Genomic DNA, 19,114 nt, shown 5'->3' on the forward strand with positions numbered 1-19,114 from the left:
TGCGAGACTCCCAGTCGTTTCGCCCTCTTCCTGCCATCGTCTACCGATGTGAGAATGTCATCCGTAGTTGCATTGAATAAACCAAGGCCATCGAAGGGCAAATCCTCAACCTTGTACTTGATGTCAGGTTGAAGGGACGAGGATCTAAGCCAGGCGTGTCTGCGAAGGGCTATGGCTGAGGCCAAGGTTTTGGAGGAACACTGTGCAGCGTGACGAGCGGTGTTGATCTGCTGCTTGCTTACTCTGGCTAGCTCCTGCAAGGCATTGGTCGCTGATTTCTGGGATGCCTCAGGTAGAGATGGGATCAGTGTGTTAAGGAAGGTGGTCAAGTTGTAGGCGTATGCTGAGAAGCATGCCATGTAATTATGTATTTTAGTCGTGGCCGTTGTGAGGGAGTATATCTTCCTCCCAATGGTGTCGAGCTTTTTGCCTTCCCGCTCTGGGGGCACTGGGTGCCTGGTTTGTTTGGACTTCGACGAAGAATGGACAATGATCGAGTTCGGAGCCGGGTGTGTGAATAGAAACTTCGAGTCCGGTGCGTGTATCTTATAAAGGGCTTCAACCCTTTTGGATGTTGGTGGTACCGATGCCGGTTTGTCCCATGCTTCCTTGAGCGTTTCCAGAAGGACAGGGAGCATGGGGAGAGAAGAGCTTGATGGTAGATCCGCATGAACTAGGTCGAATACGACGTCCGAAACTCTGGGCGTGTCGGTGTTGAGCTTCAGGTTCAGTGAGTTCGCCATATTCGAGACGAGGTCGAGGTATGACTTTGGGCCCTCTGACGGCGATAGTTCCGCTGGCTTTGCTATGTCGGAGTCCGGAGACTGTAAGTCCGAGCCCGAAGAGTGGTCGGAGTCGGAGAGTTCCTGCTCGGAGTCGTCCTCGGTTTCTTGGTGCGGGTCAGGCTGGGGTTGGAGGGGTGCCGGCTGTTTGTCAGGAACAACGCGCACGGATTCGAGTGGTGAAGGGAGTTTCGGTTCGGCGCTACGGCGCGTGGGTTCGTCACGATGCCGAAGCAATGTGTCCAAATCAGGGTGATGTCTGCGTGGAGACACATCTCGGTAACGGGTTCGGTCTGGTCTGTCCATGCGGTCCCGGTACCGAGGAGAGTCATGATAGCTGCGGTAGTGACGGTCTCTCGGGTCTGTGCGGTAGACCTCGTAGGATGGAGATCGTCGGTGCCGTCTTCGGTCCCGAGGGGACGGGGACCTGGACCTCGATGGGGAGTAATAATAGTATCTCTCCCTGCGGCAGCTGTGTGACCGTCGGCGACTGCGGGATCTTGGTCTGGTTGGAAGGACTCTAGGAGTCGAAGGCTCTCGGGTCAGAGCGTGGGCGTCCAGTGGTTGTGAGAGATCCACGAATTTACGAGGGTCGAGAGGACGGTGACTGCTGACGGATATAGGAGAGTGAGTCTCCAGTATCTGGTCCGGTGGAGAGTTCGATATCGATGGGGACTTAGATGAGATGCGCACGATTTCTAACGGTGTGACAGACGGTGTTGCCGTCGACTTCGATGTCGGAGTTTTCGGGATCGAGCCCGAGCCGTCTGCGGTCGGGTTCGATGCCTTCTGTTTAGTTGCGGTCGAGCTCGTGGTCGGATTCGAACCCGAGTGTTGTCCGGTTTGATCTGATGGCCGGGTCTTAGGCTTCTTAGAGCTTACATTGCCCGTCGGGTCCGCGTGGGCAGAATCGGAGCGGCGGCGCTTTCTGGTGTCATCCGACTTTTTGGTGTGCTTGCCAGACTTGGGCTTGCAGGGACCTTGAGTCGCAGAAGCTGCCGACCGCGTCTCTCCCGCGAGAAGTGGGGAAGATGGCGCGAGTTGTTGTTGTCCGCCATGCGGCGTGGTCGGTCGGAGGGAGGTCTCCATAAGATGGCTCCTGAGCCTCGCGGCACGATTTTTGCGGGCCTGTTTGCCAAACTGGCTGCAGTGCACGCAGGAGTCTGTACGGTGAGTCTCTCCGAGGCAAAAAAGGCAAAGAGAGTGACCGTCCGACGAAGGGATTTTGGAAGCGCAGCGGGTGCAACGTTTAAAAGTTATTTTGTCCCTTCCTTCCATCCGCCCGGGGGGGGGGGGAGGGAGAAGTCCGGAAAAATAGTAGAAGAGAGGTCTTTTTTTTTTTTTTTTTATACGATACCAAGGAGAAGGTGAAGATTGAAGCGAAGAATTGAAGCGAAGAGAAGGTGAACGTTGAAGATTGCAATGAAGAGTTGGAGATCAGCGAGGAAGGTGCGATCCGGTCGGCGGTAAGGAAGAAACTGAGTGGCTAGGCGCCTCCCCCTCGTCCAGGCATGCGCAGTGCCTGCCTCCTCCCCAGGACGAGTGGGAGGCGCGCCAGATCTGCGATCAAGATTGCTTTGAATTCTCCGAGGTTGGGACCAATCCTGCGGATTACCCATATGTGTGAATGCACAGAGACCACGAAGAAGATCTATTGCATGCACACAACATTCCATTCCAAATTTCCTCTTCCCCCTCAAAGTTGTGTAGAAAGTCAGGATGATATATGATGGGAAAAATTAATTTCAATTTATTGCTGATAAGGCTTTAAATACATACTGGTTTTTTAGAATCAGCACAACATGGCTGTGTTGTTAATTCCTATCAGATCTATACACAGACAAGCACTATACATTGGTAGTAATTACAACTATTACAGTATGCCTAAGAGAACGTTTGTTTTCCAGAAGTAATTAACACCTATGTTATTAACTTCTGTAATGGAGACAGTTATATATTTATTTAATCCCCACTTTCCCCAAAATAATAGATTCAAGTGGAATCATGATTATAAAAACAGTAAAAAACACAAATACACTATACACCTCCATCTTAGCAATGTAAACAAACAAACATAAAGACTATACTCAAAAGAAATAATCCATCCAACAACATCAACCAAGAATAAATTGAAATTATCAGTGATAAACACTGATAAAGGAATATACTGATGATGCTGTCCTCTTGCCACCTGCAGAAGTTGTGTTTGAGTAGCCTGGTAAGCACTGTGAGCTACTCTTTTTATGATATCATTGTTTCTCCCCAAATTTTATATTAAAACAAATATACCGAAACTGTCACTAGAAATTTAAAAAGGGATTGTATAGGCAGGTACTTAAGAGAAAAGAAACTGACTTCTATTCCACCCTAATAGCTAAACCTAAACTTCTGACTTCTATTCCACCCTAATAGCTAAACCTAAACTTTTAAAGTAGAAGCTTCAGATTCTTGGATATACTTGAAGTATTTAAGAACAGCCTAACTGACCAAATGCTACAGCTAGCTATTCTTCACTTTGCCTGATCATAGCAAGACACATTGGCCAACTGCAGATCTAACATTTACTGCAAATTCTTCAAGACGTTTTGCATATATTATGATACTAAGCTGTTTTGTTCCCCTAATTCTCACATTTTTACTTACTTACTTGTTTCACATCGTGGACCTACAAAACCATATGGGCAAGTGCAAAGGTTTTTAGTTAGACACGTCCCTCCATGTTGGCAAGGTGGATCACAATGGGCTGCAGATGCAAAATTAGGCTGTTCAAGGAATCAGCTTCAAAACATCCATTAAAATCAAACTTTTTTTCTAACAAAAGATAAAACATGGGGCTCTATTCAATGTGAAGAATATGAAAGTCATATTTTAAAAGAAACTATGGCAGCTGCTGCTTCTTGAAATATTGGAAGCCCAGAAAACAGAATTCCATTTCATATGTTAGCATGCTCAAACAGAATTATGGATATAAAATGGGCACAACTCTAATAACATCAACAGTGACAGTATCACCAACTCACTCCATGGTTTTTCAGTGGAGCCAATGGAACTGAAAACCATAATGCAGTTCAAAGATTCTGATTGTGTTTAAGTCGTTTCATGGTAAAAGGCTCAAAGGTGGATTTGAGGCCTCAAGTGCTATTCCAAATTAAGCATGCACTGAGAAATTGGGAAGAAGGCAATGAGCACTGTACTTAGAAGATATGCATAATATCCAACAAACCATAAGCAGACTGAAGCATGCAGAATGGGAATTTCCCACTTTCCCCCACTTCCTTCCTCTTGCTGCTGCTCACTAAATGTCCTGAAATTTTGCCAAGGGGGACCCTTATAACCCTCAACCTGAGCAACTTATTTCATGGGTTTGACTTGTCTGACTTATAGTGCTGTACTAAGCAAAGAGACAGACTTCAACAGACGTAGAAGGTGTAACTCTGCTCAGAATGGAAGTGGAAAGCTCTTACCTCCTACTTTGAATTTGAACTCAACTCCTGCCTTGTTGGACTGTTCTTGCTTCTGGCCCAGATGGACTGACAGGTCTATCTCTTCTGCTTCCCCCCACCCCCAATCCCAGAGCATAACCATCTGGAGCCTGCCTTTTGTTGAGGTGTGAAGTTCTTTACCAGATCTAATTCAAAGCTCTGAGATCATCATGTGGCTCTGGTGTGCCCTCAGTGAGAGAGGTCAAATAGGTTAGCTAGCCTACAGAGGAGGGCATTTTCAGAGATGTTCCACATTTTAAGGGACCCCTGTGCCAGGAAGCTCTCTAAGCCGCCTCACTTCAGTTCACCTAAAATCTACTTTGTTCTGTACAGCTGCTAACAATTCTGTTTCTTTGCATCATCTAGTTATAACCAGGGCTTTTTTTCTGATCAGGAATGCACAGGAACACAGTTCTGGCTGGCTTGGCATCAGGGTGAGTGGTCTAATATGTAAATGAGTTCCTGCTGGGCTTCTTCTACCAAAAAAGCCCTGGTGTTAACTGTCTGTTTCTTGGGCCGTTTTCGCACTAGCGTTTGCTCCGTCGTAGCGCCCCATTTACCTCCGGATCTTCTCTTGGATTTCGCACATCTTGCTCCGGCGCTGCGGTTTGCTCCGGCGCTACAGGGATTTTACGCCGGAGTATGTTTTTCAGCATGTTGCCGGAGTTTCCGAAAACCTCCGGATCCACTCCGGATCCACTCAGCGGAGTTTGCTGTGGGAAATCCATCCACGCCGGATCGACTGCTTTGTGGGCGGCACCCTCTCCCTTTCCGTCCTCCCACCCCATCCACCCCCTTGGCCAATCATCAGCCTTTCGCGGCGCTTCCCCGAAGTGCCGGCGCGGCCATTTTTTTTTTTTAAACTTCACAGTTTTGCGTAATAGCGATATTTCGAAATTAACAAAGGGAAAAAAAAAACCCCTCCTGGAATAGTTGCGTTATTTCGCTGTTGCGTTATCCCCCGCCTCTTCTCCCTTTAGGGGCCCCGGTGGGGGGACCGCGGCAGCCCCCCCAGCAGGCCTTTTCCAGCCAGTTCGTTTCGGGTCTAGTTTGGGGAGGGCGAGCGGGAAGGAGGCGGTTTCAGCGGGCCGGCGGAGGGGCCCCGGCAGCTTCGACTCTCCCCAGCTCAACCCCCCCCACTTCACTTCCATTTGCGCCCCGCTTGACCCCGCCGGCTTCCCGCTGCCGCCGCCTTGGCAAAGGGAGCCCAGCCGCCCAGAGACATTTGGCGGCGGCGGCGCTTCTCCATTGTTGGGGGGGTGGGGAATCTAGTGCCGGTGCGGGCCAAAGCGTTCATGTGCGTGTGTTAAAAACGGAATGCCTCCCTCAGCTGTGCCACCAGGATTTCTGGACCTGCACAAAATCGCCATGTATAAAATGGGAAGTTGGAGTCCTGCATTCTTCTCCCTGGCTACATTCCGCTCGGTTAGAAAATAGACGGAGCTCGCTCTTCACACCCGCCACAGAAGGGGAAGGAGAGAATGGGGCGGGGGGGGGGGAGCTCTGGCAGCAGGAATCAGTCAGGTCCCCCGTTGCAAGCGCCAGCCGGAGAGGGGAAAGAGAGCGGAGGAAATCCCAGCTTCGCCACCCGGGAGGGAGCGAAGGGAAGAAGCTGCCACACACACACACACACACACACACACACACAAACCCCTCGATTTCTCTCTCTTCGTTATTGCGATATTTCGCAAATTCAGAATTTGGGGGGGGAATATAGTGCTAGGAATGCTTCTGTTAATACATAAAGGACTGTGGAGGACTCTACAGCTGCAGCCAATCCATGAGCAGCAGCAGCACACGTGATGCGGTTTGCCCACGAAATGAAGGGGAGGGAACAGCTCGATGTTACGTTAGTACGTCATTACGCAACCAGACTTGCGCTTAAAAAAAAAATGATTGACAGGGCATCGAACTCAAGCCGATGCCAGTGGGAAAACGATTTGAGCCGGGGCTTCAGGGAAGGCGACTCCGCAAAGAGTCACTAGTGGGAAAACGAGAAAAATGATCCGGAGATAATTGCGCCGGGGAATAAGGGGAGCAAACGCTAAGTGGGAAAACGGCCATGGACTGTATTTCACTATTTGTATTTCTCCTCTCCTCCATTTTTTTCTCACAACAACTTGAGGGTGTGTGGCCCAAGAACACTCAGCAAGCATCCATGGCAGAGTGGAGATCTGAAACAGGAGTCTCAGAGATCCTAGTGTGACGCTCTTAACCACCATACTACATTAGCTCTCACTTTACCTTCTGTGTATGTGTTTTTATTTATTTTTCGTACTTATATCCCGCCCTCCCTGCCGAGGCAGGCTCAGGGCAGCTAACAACATTTTAACATCAAACAATAAAAACAGTAAGCAAGCAGTTACAATAATGATCAGTTGTCAATTAAACAGTTAAAACAATTTAAAACAGTTTAAATTTTTTTAAACAATTTTAAAAATAATTTTTGGTGCTAAGGTTGGTACAATACATTCAGTGATGTTGGGCATCTATATAGTTTAACTAAAGGCCAGTCAGAATAAAGTTGTTTTGAGGAACTGGGCAAAGTCCCGCAAGGCCCTTACATCTTCTGGGAGTTGGTTCTACCAGTGGGGGGCTGCAATTGAGAAGGCTCTTTCTCTGGTAGCCTTAAGTCTCGCCTCCCTCGGCCCGGGGATTGACAATAGATTCTGCGATCCAGATCTAAGTATCCTCTGGGAAACATGTGGGGAGAGACGGTCCCAAAGGTAGACAGGTCCTCGGCCATATAGGGCTTTAAAGGTAATAACCAGCACCTTGTAGCGAATTCGAAATACTACTGGCAGCCAGTGCAGTCTCCGCAGCCCTGGCTGTATGTGCTCCCGTATAGAGAAACCCAGTAACAGCCTGGCTGCTGCATTCTGCACCAGCTGCAGTTTCCTGATCCGGGACATGGGCAGCCCCATGTAGAGGGCATTGCAATAGTCTAGTCTTGAGGTGACCGTTGCATGAATCACCGTTGCTAAGTCACTGTGCTCTAGGAAGGGGACCAATTGTCGTGCCCGCCTCAGGTGGAAAAAGGCGGATCTCGCAGTGGCTGCTATCTGGGCCTCCATAGCCAATGTGGGCTCCAGTAGCACCCCCAAGCTTCTGACTTTGGGCACCCCATTAAAAGCTGGTGGATTTACCTTCCCAGGCCACCATGGCTCAAACAAAGGACCTCTGTCTTCATCAGATTCAGCTTCAGACGACTCAACCTCTCTTTTATTTATGATGTTATTTTATATATATTGTTAATTGCCTTGTGGGGTTTTATTCAGAAGGGCTAGATACAAATGTTCTCAAATAAAGAAAAATACCTCTCACACTGTTTTTTTGTGCTTTGGAAAATCATTGACAGTTTCTGGGGATCAATATTCTCAGGAAAACAATACACATTGTGAGTCGGCTGTAAATATTAAAGAAGATGTCTAGTTACCTTCATCACAGATGGATCCACTGAATCCTGGGAGACATTCACATACATTAGGCTGGATACATTTCCCATGGTTTTTACACGCTGGTTGACAAAGTGCTGTATAAAACAAACATAACTTTTAGATATATGACAAAGGGTTATTTCAAGAATTTTTAGTGGATTTCTAAACAAACTTTGGCTAAACATGGCCCTCCAGGTGATTATACTTACCAACCTGACAACCATGACCTGAATATCCAGATTTGCATCGACAGGTATTGGGTGCCACACATTTCATGTTTTTACCACATGGATGCCTGCATATCGCTATATAAGAGTGGGGGGAAAGGAAAAATGAAACCAGTTGACAAGCTGAAATGTACTGTAGTGTATTTGTTTACAGTATAAATGATACAGAATCAGATTAAAAATCTTGCCCTCGTATAGGTATACAAACATATTTTAATTGATTTGTTGTGCATTTGAAAGACTTGTTAAGTTCAAGATATACTACCATTGTCTAGGACCATGGTTCTTAATTTTTTATATTTTACATCGCAGTAACCACTCTATCAAAGGGCATGAGTCCAACCATGCTAGAATACATTTTTATGTTTAAAGGCATCATTACTTACTGTCTATATTTATCATTTATAGTTAAGTTTTAAGGATATAAACAATTGCAGAAGCACAATGGATAATCCTTGGCAGACAGGGTCAGCAGGAAGCAGCACATCAAATACATTTGTTGGTAGGCAGGGGAAGAAGGGGATTCAGAGAAACGTTCAGAGTTACTACAAGCATTGCCAAAAATTCACAGATGGATAACCATCACTTCTCAGTCTTTTGGCTAACAGCATGCCTAGTAGATGGATAATCCATGGCAGGTAGGATCAGCAAGAGATGTCACATCATACTTTAAGTGAAGAAGTTGTCTTTGACAGAACAAATGAAAGGTTTTTGTAGCAGTCTGCATCCATTCTTCAACTTACACAAAAGGACTGTGCTGTTATTCTCAGCTCTGTTGGTAATGTGGGACCCATAGGTTTCTTAGGAGCACAGACAGAATGAGACATCTTAGAGTTACCCTGCAGCTTGCTCATAGTAATAAATGAAAATCTCAGATGCTCAGGATTACTGTGACAGGACTGCATTAATCTTCTTTGGGAATGTTCACACACCTGGAAAGGGCCCGTTTCTGCGCCACATCACAAAAATTAACCGTAAACACATAACTTGTTCACTGCACACATATTATTCTAAGTATCCATACCTATACATACGGCACCATCTCCAAAATAGCCAAAAGGGCAACGACCACATTTGAAGCTCCCTTCTTCATTGGATTCACAAGGAACACCAGGAAAACAGGGTGAATCTGCACAGGTTACTAATTGTGGGACTGCCATTGCATCTAATTCTTTACTTGTCCCAGACCCTTTGGGTGGCACAGCAAACATCTCAAAGATGGACTGTATGGAGTTGTCTCTATGCTTGCCAAATGAGCTTTGAAACTTGCCATCACTTCTTCCTTCTGGTTCTTTGTTTGTTAGTAAGGTCCCATTGATGGTGTTCATTTTGCTGTTCAGTATTATGCTGGCCCCTAAAGGAGAGTGAGATCTCTCCACCGGTGCTAGTGGTGTCTTTGTGGTCCTCCCAGCAGATACTGCAGTATTCCTAAATGACATGTTGGGCACAGAATTGGTCACAGAGCTTTTGCCTGTGGTACCAAAATATGTGTTTGCAGTACTGACATCAACTGAATAATCAAGAAATCCGCTCCTAACAGGATTTCTAAAAGCTGTTCTCTGTGAAACGAGCAACTTTGAAGATACAGTTGTCTGAGGTATAGAAGCTGGTGAAGTGCTCTTGGCTATTTCTGTGGGAATAAAACTTCCAGGAACATCTGCAGGATTAGATGGAAATTCTGCAGTATTTGGAACCTCTGTAGTGGAATGTTGCAGGAAGCCTGCCAAGCAGCAGAGAAGACAGCATTGTGAGATCTACATTTTGTAGGAAATACTTTTAAATTGATAAAAGTAGCAGCCTTTTATAATTAACATTCAGGCATAATTTGATGAATGTACTAGAAAAATATACTTTAGGTTAACTCTTTGAACAAAAGCTCCCAGAGCTACTTAATGATCCATCATTCCCTAGGGGCAGAAGACTGATAAGGTCATCTTGACAAAGAATCCAAGAGGTTGTGTGGGGCCATATTATTATTTTAAAAGTTAATTAGTTTATTTTCTAGAAAGGTGTAGAAGTATGATGATGTCACATGCACAAAAATACAGATCAATGCAAACCGTCTTATGTTCATCTCCATGGAAAAGTTTAGCACAAATTATCTAAGAAAAAATTAATATGAAAACCAACTAAATCTTCTCTTATCCACTTATAATTCTATAAATAATAAATCCAATAATTTAAGTTTTCAGTATTTTCAGCTGACACATTTAGTTGACTTCTGTAAAATCAATAAAAATAGATTTCATTAGACTTGTTTAGCTTACTTGAAATGTGCATGCTAATTTAATAGCATGTGAAATCTACAAAGCTTAAAAACTGTTCCTGTGTTAACATAAAAATCTTACTTTCCCTGTTCTCTGCTATCTTCATTTGACACCAAAGTCTTCCCATCACCATTCTCTCCCACATAGTATGCGGCAACATTTTTATAGACCCTGTTCCTGTGGAAGCAGTATACTGTCTGGCAGAAGCAACCAAGGATTCACAAGTTAAACCAGAGCACATTTTATACCACATGAGAGACATACCCCAGCTGCTTGGGCCAGGCCCAAGAGTTGACATCATAGGACATAGACACTGGGGAATCTGATTTATTCGCCATTAGCACAACCTTCCAGCATTGCACACCAGTGCAAACACGCTGAAGCAGCTGTGGTGAGAAGTGAATGCGAAAAATGCAGGCATAGCTGATATGGTGCTATGACAATTTCATAGGTTATTCCCAATGAATTTCTGTTGCCTTCCATCAGGGAATCCATTCCACAGTTAGACAGATACTAAATTAAAAAAAAAGGTAAAGGTAGTCCCCTGGGCAAGCACCAGTTGTTTTCGACTCTGGGGTTACGTTGATACCAAATTAATCTTCTAATACATGGAATGGAGAGGATCTCTGTCTCCATATATGAGTAGCTAACATTGAATGAATTTCTCTGTTGAAAGCAGATGAAATGTGTTCACAATAACCTATTAAATAATAATTGCAACATGATCTTGTGCTTGTCCTTTTATTATTGCCTCTCCATTTTTTTTAATTTAGCAGTAGCAAAGAATGGCAATAGGCAAGAGAAAATGAAACCACTATAACCATGTTGATTTTGCTTAAATATACCCAGTAGGTCATTCTTGCTTTGGTCACCAGTCCCGCACCCTCAGCATGGTAATTTCTAAATTTTTTTTTGCCATTACCCTTCCCTGTATATTGTTAGCAACAGGATGCATCCCATTTTTACTGGCTTCGTTTATACATCACTCCACTCATTAAAATGACAGCATAGAAAACAGGTAGTTAGACAACCAGTGGTTTCTAGTAAGGGCACGACAGACAGTTAAGGACTTTTTCTGGTCCCTTAGCAACAAAGGGTGAAGGAAAGCAAGGTGCAGAATAGATTTATTTAACTCCAATGTGTTTCACTGTAAGCTTCATCGTGGATCTTCTTCAGAAGTTTTCCAGTTTCCACCCTGGACAGAGCTAAATAAATCTTCTATTCTGCACCTTGTTCTCCTTCATCCTTTCTGCTTACTGGTGCAGCCACCACTTTTCCTGATTGCACTTAGCAACAAATCAGTGGCTATCTGAGCCACATGGCCTCAGTTAAATCAAGGACAGATCTCTGTGTAGTAACAGTTAAATAAACTGGAAGCAGCCTTGATGTTCAAAGAACAACTGCTGGTTATATCTTAGCTATGTCATGGACAAGGAAAGAATTACCTTCAGGAGTCTAACACAAATATATTCTCTCCCTAACAGAGTGATCAGTACAATCCAAAATTTCCCCTTCTTCCATCTAAAGAAAGGTATATGAGTAACATAAACCTGAGATCTTTACTTGCCAGAGACATTTTCATCAGTATGGGCACCAACAACTGTGTATCCATCACTATGGTCACCTTTTCTGCTGTAAACATCTTCAGGAGTCAAAGGATGAGATGGAACTTCACTTGTTGATTTGATTTCAACTATGATATACATGTTGCAAAAAGTTAGCAACAACAAATGATTTTTACCTTCCAAAATACACCATTCGATCTCTCAGACTATATAAAGAATATGGCTTTCTAACTCTGGCAGCAAATATCCTAGAGTAAGGGCTTTTCTTCTGGGGGAACACAGCGGAACAGAATTCCAGAACTTCTTTGTGCAAACAAAATTCTCAAAAAATGTTTAAAAATTCTTGAGGGGCACGCATATGTTTCTCCATTTCCCTCTTGAGAGTTCCAGCACCTCTTTTTCAAGAAAAAAAGCCCTGCCTACCGTTACCTAGGGCTGTCGACTGGCCTCGAGAAAAAAAAAGTCCAGTTCCTTTACTAGGGGCCAGAAGTATAGAATTGTGCAGTTGAAGTTTTTCATGGCATACTGGTAAACAACACTATCTGGTAAATAACATCCCATTAAGTGATTATTAAAGGAACAGAACATTTTTCTTCCGGCCATTTGGCAACTCTGCACCTCTTGGAAGTGTGCAAAGGAAACAGAAACATTGCAATCGGAGCCTGTAACGGGAATATGTTGTTATGAGAAAACCATTATGAACAAAGAACTATTTTCCAGTATTCAACTTTCTTGGAAAATATCAATCCTGTTCCTTGGTAAGATTCTTCATGAGTAGCTCCAAAACTTGTAGACAAGAGGCTGCCAGCAGGATATCCAGACATCCACATTGATCAGCAGCATCTTCACTTACTCGCTTTCTAGTCCCTCTCACATTATTTCATCGCATGACAATCTTGCTGCAGCATTTTTCCTTCCACCCTCTGGACCTTCCCCTACTTCTCAACTCTTACAATCCTAAGCAGAGTAAATGGGTATAGAAGGCTGTAAAATCAGCACAGAACTGTACTATAAGACTCATTTCAGGGGCACCAGCAGGCCTCTCCCCCTTTCCTCTATTATTTCAAAACAAAAGCCCTCCCTTTTCCCTGAAATACTTCTAGCTGTCACTGTTTTTTCAGATATAATTCCAAACAGCAACAGTAGTGTCAATCCAACAAGATATCTGGGGTGTAAAGCTTTTGAGAGCTAAAGCTGACTTAATCAGACCTAACACAGGCTACCATGGCAATCCTTGGACACTATCTGGATTAAAGTGGCTGAAACCAGGGGAGGGGGAGGCCAGCTCTATCTACATATTAGAAAATACTCATGTTTGTTAGGAAATAACAGAAGGACTTTGCATCACACATGGAATGGGGAGAGTTCTTGTGCCTCCCATCTTTTTTCTGACTGTGATTAAAGCAGGTAGGAAGGAGCAGCTTTAGACTCAATACTTCACTGTTTTTGCATCTGCAAACCACCCATCAAGCCACTTTTGGCCTCCACTGTGAAAGCTTACATGTAGCCACATATCTAACATGCTTTTTACAACAGAGCCAACAATAGCTACACAAGATGGTCTGTAGATGTGAAGACAACAGGAGGCTAAGCTGCCTCTCCCTGCCTGCCTTGGTTGCAAATAGAAAAGGGCAGGTTTGCACATGAAAGCCACAAATGCTCCCCTCACATGTGTGATACGCAGTCTTTGTCCTGCTCCCAAACAAATATGTAGATGGAGCCTAAGTATATGTTTATTGCAGGGAATTCTGATTCAGAGCATCAATCGTCAGCAGAGCTCTACACTAGGAAAACAGCCTTTTTATGAACACATTTGTTTTGTCTGCTAGCTGCCAGTTGCTCTGTGCAACCCATGACAAACAATGTCTTTTTTTTGTGATTACTTTTGCTATGGAGAAGTGCAGATGGAACAATTATACAAAAACAGCAACAGCAGCACCCAAGTCTAATAGCAGTTAGCACCTCTTCCATGCAACACCTTTTCCTTTCCTTTTGTTTCCTTTCCTTTCCTTTTGTTTTGTTCTGTTGCTTTGGGAAAACAGCAGGTGGACATAACTGTGATATGTCAGTAGCTGTCTTCCAAAGAGCTATGCTATGTATGAGTATGCCTACTGCAACAAACAAGACTCTTAATTAAATGTAAGATACAGGGGGAAAATTCCTCATTTTTACCGTAGCATACTTCCCCATCTCCGTGAAGGCCTTCAGGGCATGGGCCACAATAATAGGAATCAACAGTGTTGAAACAAACTACACCAGGGAAGCAGGGCCTTGATTTGCACTCATCAATATCTCCTTGGCAATGCCTGCCTAAACAAAAATAAAGACATTCAGGAAAATGGAGGGAGCCATTTCACATTTCTGATTTAACCCCAGGTAAAAAGCTCAAGGGGGAAAAAGCCACATTAAGGCATCAGTACCTGTGATGGAAAGCAATGGGTTAACCATAAACAGAAGATGCACAGGGCTGCGTCAGGTGACCTGAGGGTGGGGGCAAAGTGCTCGGAGCTCTCAGGGAGAAAAAAGTAGTTGAGAAAGAGAAACTGCTGGGGGCGGTCAGTCAAGTTGGCTTCTGACAGAGAAGGTGCCTGTCAGAGAAGTCTGTCAGTGGGGACCTGACAGAGACTGAGAGGGTCAGTTCGAGCCTGCCAGAGAGGCTGAGAGGACAGCTGATCCTGTGAAGGAGCTTGAGGCGGAGACGGGGAAGTCTTCCAGAGGCTGCAAGCTCGACCAAAACCAGCCAAGAGGGCTGTGTGTGTGTGAGTCAGTTAAGACCGGAATGGTCACAGACACCTAGAGACTACTCTGAAGATCTAGTGAGGAGGTTGAGGGAGTGGATGTGGGTCTGAGACACCAAGAGGGCTGAGAGGAGAGACTCCAGTCGAGGGGTGAGACTAGACACATCAATCCCAAGAGGCCAGACCTTGGCTAGAGGTGGAGAGTGAGTTAAAGGGAAACTGTGAACTGTGTGACTGAGAAACTCAAAAGAAAGTTAAAGTGAATGTAAAGCCTGAAACAACTGAACAACGTTTTAGCCTGTGTAAATATCTCCCATATCCCCAAGTTAAGAACTTTGTGTTATAATAAATCTGTGGTTTAAGTTAAAGTTCTCAAGAGCCTATATTTTGTGGGAAGAACAAACAAAGCTGCTGTGGTCCCATCAAATAAACAAGTAAAATACCCCGAAGAGACTGAAATAAAGAGGTCCAGTGAGGCCGTGAGGCGGGCGCTGCTATAGTACCTTATACTAAGGATTTGCAGACATCATCTTATGGAAGGGGAGGTTTTTGGCTGATGACAACCCCAGATACATCCCCCAAAAATGTGTTTTACACAATTAAATGTTTTAATTTTTGAATACTGGCTTCCTCTAAGCTAGAAACTCCATACATAAAATTCTGCCCTCTACCTCAGTGGTTTAAAAAGGCTTAGGCAGGCATTGGTAAGAAATTGCAAGAAAATGTTTGTTTTACCTATGTAAATATCACAGTAACTGAATCCTAAAATCATGCATGTAATTGAACAATTGCTGTGCAAATTCAGAACATAGAATAATTCACCCTGCAGTCCAGATGTACATTCGCAGTGGTAGCTATTTATTCCATCAAAACATCTGCCGAGGCCACAAGGACTGGATGCGCAGTCATCAATGTTCACTTGACAAAGATCACCCTCAAACCCTGGCAAGCAGATGCAAATATATTTCCCACTTCCAGGAGGAAAACTGACATTTGTCACACAAGACCCACCGTTTATACAGTCACATGGTTTCACCGTGACCTACAAAACACATGCAGGAAACACAGTAGGTTGTTATTCAAAAATGAGAAATTACATTAGCAATAGATTTACTGCAGCACTGTAGGGCCAGGTATCTAACCCAATAACAGATACTACCTGTATTGTTCCACTGGCTTCAGCACTGCAGTCATCTGTCACAGCAAAAGAAAACTGCTGAGTTGTTTTTGACACTGCCTTCCATATCAAAAGTCCAGCGGGAGAAAGACTGGCACCTGAGGGCCCAGAATTTAGTGAAAAGGCAATGGCAGAACCTTCTGGGTCTGTGGCCATGATCTGATACACAAAGTTCTCCCCATAAAATGTCTGCAGTTTTTCTTGAAGATTTTGAATTACAGGAGGTTGGTTATCTGAAACAAAGAGTTGCAGTGTGCTGATAAATATGAAAAATGGCTGCAATTGAGAAGATTATTCAGATGTTAGGGATCCATCTCCAATGGGTGTTGCCTGAATGAACTGTTCTACTTTATCCAATATAAACACAAGTTTGGTTTTTACTACCTATAGCACTGAGGAACACTGTTGGGGCAGGAGGCAACACCTGGCTGTCCAGCCTCTGCTGACAGGAACATCATGAAGTTCCTAAGGGAAGCTCTTCCACGTCATTTATTATTGGGATATTCATACATCACTTTTCTACTCAGCGAAGACCCACCTCACCTCCATTTTATTGTCTCACAAAAGTCCTGAGAAAAAGTGACTGGCCTGAGTTCATCCAGCAAGCATCCATGGCAGAGGGGAAGATTCAAACCTAAGTCTCTTAGAGCCTAGTCAGACACAACTCTGACTCTCAGTAAGAAACCCGCTTGCTCTCTTCCCTCCTGCCTATTCTAGACTGATTTCAGCGAGCTGATACCTTGTTCGTCAATACTATATTTGTTGATTATTCACAAGTGATGTTTTCCTTGCTTTTCATTGTTTTATTCTTGTCATGATAATGGTAACTTGTTGTTAGCAGCAGTGGAAGCCTTTCACAGAGAGGCAGGATAAAAATGTTTCAATAAATGCTCACCCAAGGAAAGAAAATGTAAAATGGACAACTGAGTCTTTACTTTAAAAATGTAATTCGTTCTACTCTGGGACAAATGAGCAGTTCACGGCTCATCAGTTTATCAGTGATTATGAATATTACAAAGCACCAAAACTGCATACAAGTGCCTCACTCATGGGTACAATCCAAAGCAAAGTTAAAACTTTCTAAGTTCATTAAAGTTAATAGGCTTGGAAGGGCACAATGCTAAGGATGGCACTGTCAATAAGTGTGTTTATCTATGAAACATATACAGCAGAGCAAAACAGAACACAAGGAAATACTGAATCAACAATGAACTTCATCCATGCCCAAGAAGGAACAAAAAGCTCTGCTACAAGATGTTAGAGTGTGAATTTTATGAGAAGTTTGTCCACATTTCCCATGAGGATAGCTAACAGGGATCAAGCTGTGGTTAAGGGCCAATTCATACTTGCTGCACCAGTCCTGGCCCTTGCAATGCTACACACTGTGAACCGTATTTTATTTATTTAAAACATTTCTTAGCCACCTTTTCACTCATAGGAACTCAAGTTGGCTTACAATATGAGTAATAACAAAATACACAACACCCATCACTAGTTTAAATAATTTACAACTAATGGAAGGCAGAAAAACTAATCAACTGACATTATAAAAAAACTGCTTTTAGCTGCTTTCTAAAGGTATATAAGAGAGATGAGCAGTTTCTGATACTCAAGAATATTCTCTGCAGAGCAACATTTGGGCTGGAGCTCCCAATGGTTTGCCCACTTCATGTCTCCCAGTACTTTAGAGATGCCACTCTCCACTTTACTTTTATGGTAAACAAAGTCAGGAAGATGGAAAATGGATGAGCTGAGGAAATGTGGAAAATATAAACTGTTAGATTCAAACTACCTGAACAGTTGAGCTTCCTTTCTAACTGGCACTTACTTTCAGCAATTGACCAAGTGAACTTTGACACTTCAGGTCTGCAGAGTAAGCAAGGGCTCAGAGGATTTGTGTCACCTTCGCCATAACAAAGTCCATCTATGGTACAAGTTTTCTCCTTAGCAGAAACAACAGCATTATTCATTAGGTCATTGGCAGGCTTTTCTGCTTACACAAATATGTATTTATTTACATGTAATAAAATGTTAAAGAGTCCTGCTTTACTTTAGTTTTTTCTTATCCAAAACACATATGGTCCATGTAAACTGCAGTTTTAATCAGTGGCAAACACAACCTTCAAAAACATCTTCTGCACATATTAACCTTTGTTAATATGAACAACAACAGCATGGAGTATGTTCTTGTGCAAATGCTATTCATCTCAATGAGGCAAATGAGAGATTCTTGGTGCATGCTTTGAAATTTCTGTTTGTCTTTCCAGTTTTGATTCATAGAGAAAGACCCACTATGGCATGCTGAGCATCTGGGAGGATTTTATACACTGCCACTAAAATCAATACGTTAACACTTTCTACTTCTAATGTAGATGTCAGATATCCAAGTAGAAATCCTTTACTTCACTTAGAATACGATCATAATTTTTAAAAAGTGGATCTCAGTATGCCTCATACACCTCACTGATATTGCCTAGCTTCACAGCCAGTCTGATGCTGCCCCATGTCATAAGGGAATTCCATCAGCTATAAGACTCACAAGTGGGAAAAAGGGTTGCTTCCACCCAGGGGTGGAATTCTAGCAGGAGCTCCTTTGCATATTAGGCCACACACCCTTGATGTAGCCAATCCTCCAAGAGCTTACAAGGCTCTTTTTTTGTAAGTTCTTGGAGGATTGGCTGCATCCGAGTGTGTGGCCTAATAGGCAAAGGAGCTCCTGCTAGAATTCCACCCCTGCTTCCAACTGCAGTTTTTGTTGATGTGGCAACTGCAGAGCAGCAGCCCTTTTGCCTGTGAAGTTGTGCACTTTCTCCTTATACATCTGTGACAAAAGGGACTAGAAACTTACTTTAAAAAATGAAAGCTGGAAACTAATACACTCTTGGAATAGATCATCATAACACTATAGCAATATAATTATTATTGATTTCTAAAAAAAGTCTGAACAAAGCCCTCCAGTAATAATGATAGCAGGGAACAATCACCACATGACCTGAGATAAAGAAAATGGTGCCAGTTTAGATGAGACCTGGAAAAAATGTTCACTTTTCCATCCACACAGCAACCAAAGGTAGTTTAACTGTGATCTTTCAAAAATGTTCATAGTACACCAGATTTGGATAATATTGCAGCAGTGTGTGTGGGAAAACATGGAAAAAGGATAAATTGAGGATGATAAATGAGATTCTCCTGATAACAGTGCTGCTGTAAGGAAACCAATGTTGAACAAAATATTCTCTAGGAAACAGTCAAAGAAGCACCATTAATTCTATGACTAAGGGTACAATAAACTAGAACCAAAGGAGGTTGTGATTTCTTGGAGAAGAAGGGGACACTGAAGGCTGTTTCTTCTTGGAGGCAACCAGTGTAAGTGTTCTTAGGGTTGCCAAGTCCAATTCAAGAAATATCTGGGGACTTTGGGGGTGGAGCCAGGAAACTT

At 43.5% G+C, this 19,114-nt stretch overlaps 1 protein-coding gene across 1 annotated transcript in view; it reads right to left on the reverse strand.

Annotated features, from left to right (window-relative positions):
• Positions 1 to 19,114, reverse strand: part of VWDE (von Willebrand factor D and EGF domains) — an 80,751-nt gene that overhangs the window by 15,527 nt on the left and 46,110 nt on the right. The window contains exons 16-25 of the mRNA XM_060247699.1: positions 17,504 to 17,618; positions 15,658 to 15,908; positions 15,321 to 15,540; positions 13,933 to 14,070; positions 11,759 to 11,888; positions 10,277 to 10,392; positions 8,953 to 9,648; positions 7,911 to 8,006; positions 7,701 to 7,796; positions 3,430 to 3,525 (exon numbers count right to left, since the gene is read on the reverse strand). Of these exons, the coding sequence (XP_060103682.1) occupies positions 3,430 to 3,525; positions 7,701 to 7,796; positions 7,911 to 8,006; positions 8,953 to 9,648; positions 10,277 to 10,392; positions 11,759 to 11,888; positions 13,933 to 14,070; positions 15,321 to 15,540; positions 15,658 to 15,908; positions 17,504 to 17,618 (1,954 nt within the window). The remainder of the gene's footprint in view (positions 1 to 3,429; positions 3,526 to 7,700; positions 7,797 to 7,910; positions 8,007 to 8,952; positions 9,649 to 10,276; positions 10,393 to 11,758; positions 11,889 to 13,932; positions 14,071 to 15,320; positions 15,541 to 15,657; positions 15,909 to 17,503; positions 17,619 to 19,114) is intronic.

This window comes from Heteronotia binoei, chromosome 10 (genome assembly GCF_032191835.1).
Source record: "Heteronotia binoei isolate CCM8104 ecotype False Entrance Well chromosome 10, APGP_CSIRO_Hbin_v1, whole genome shotgun sequence".
NCBI classification, from domain to species: domain Eukaryota; kingdom Metazoa; phylum Chordata; class Lepidosauria; order Squamata; family Gekkonidae; genus Heteronotia; species Heteronotia binoei.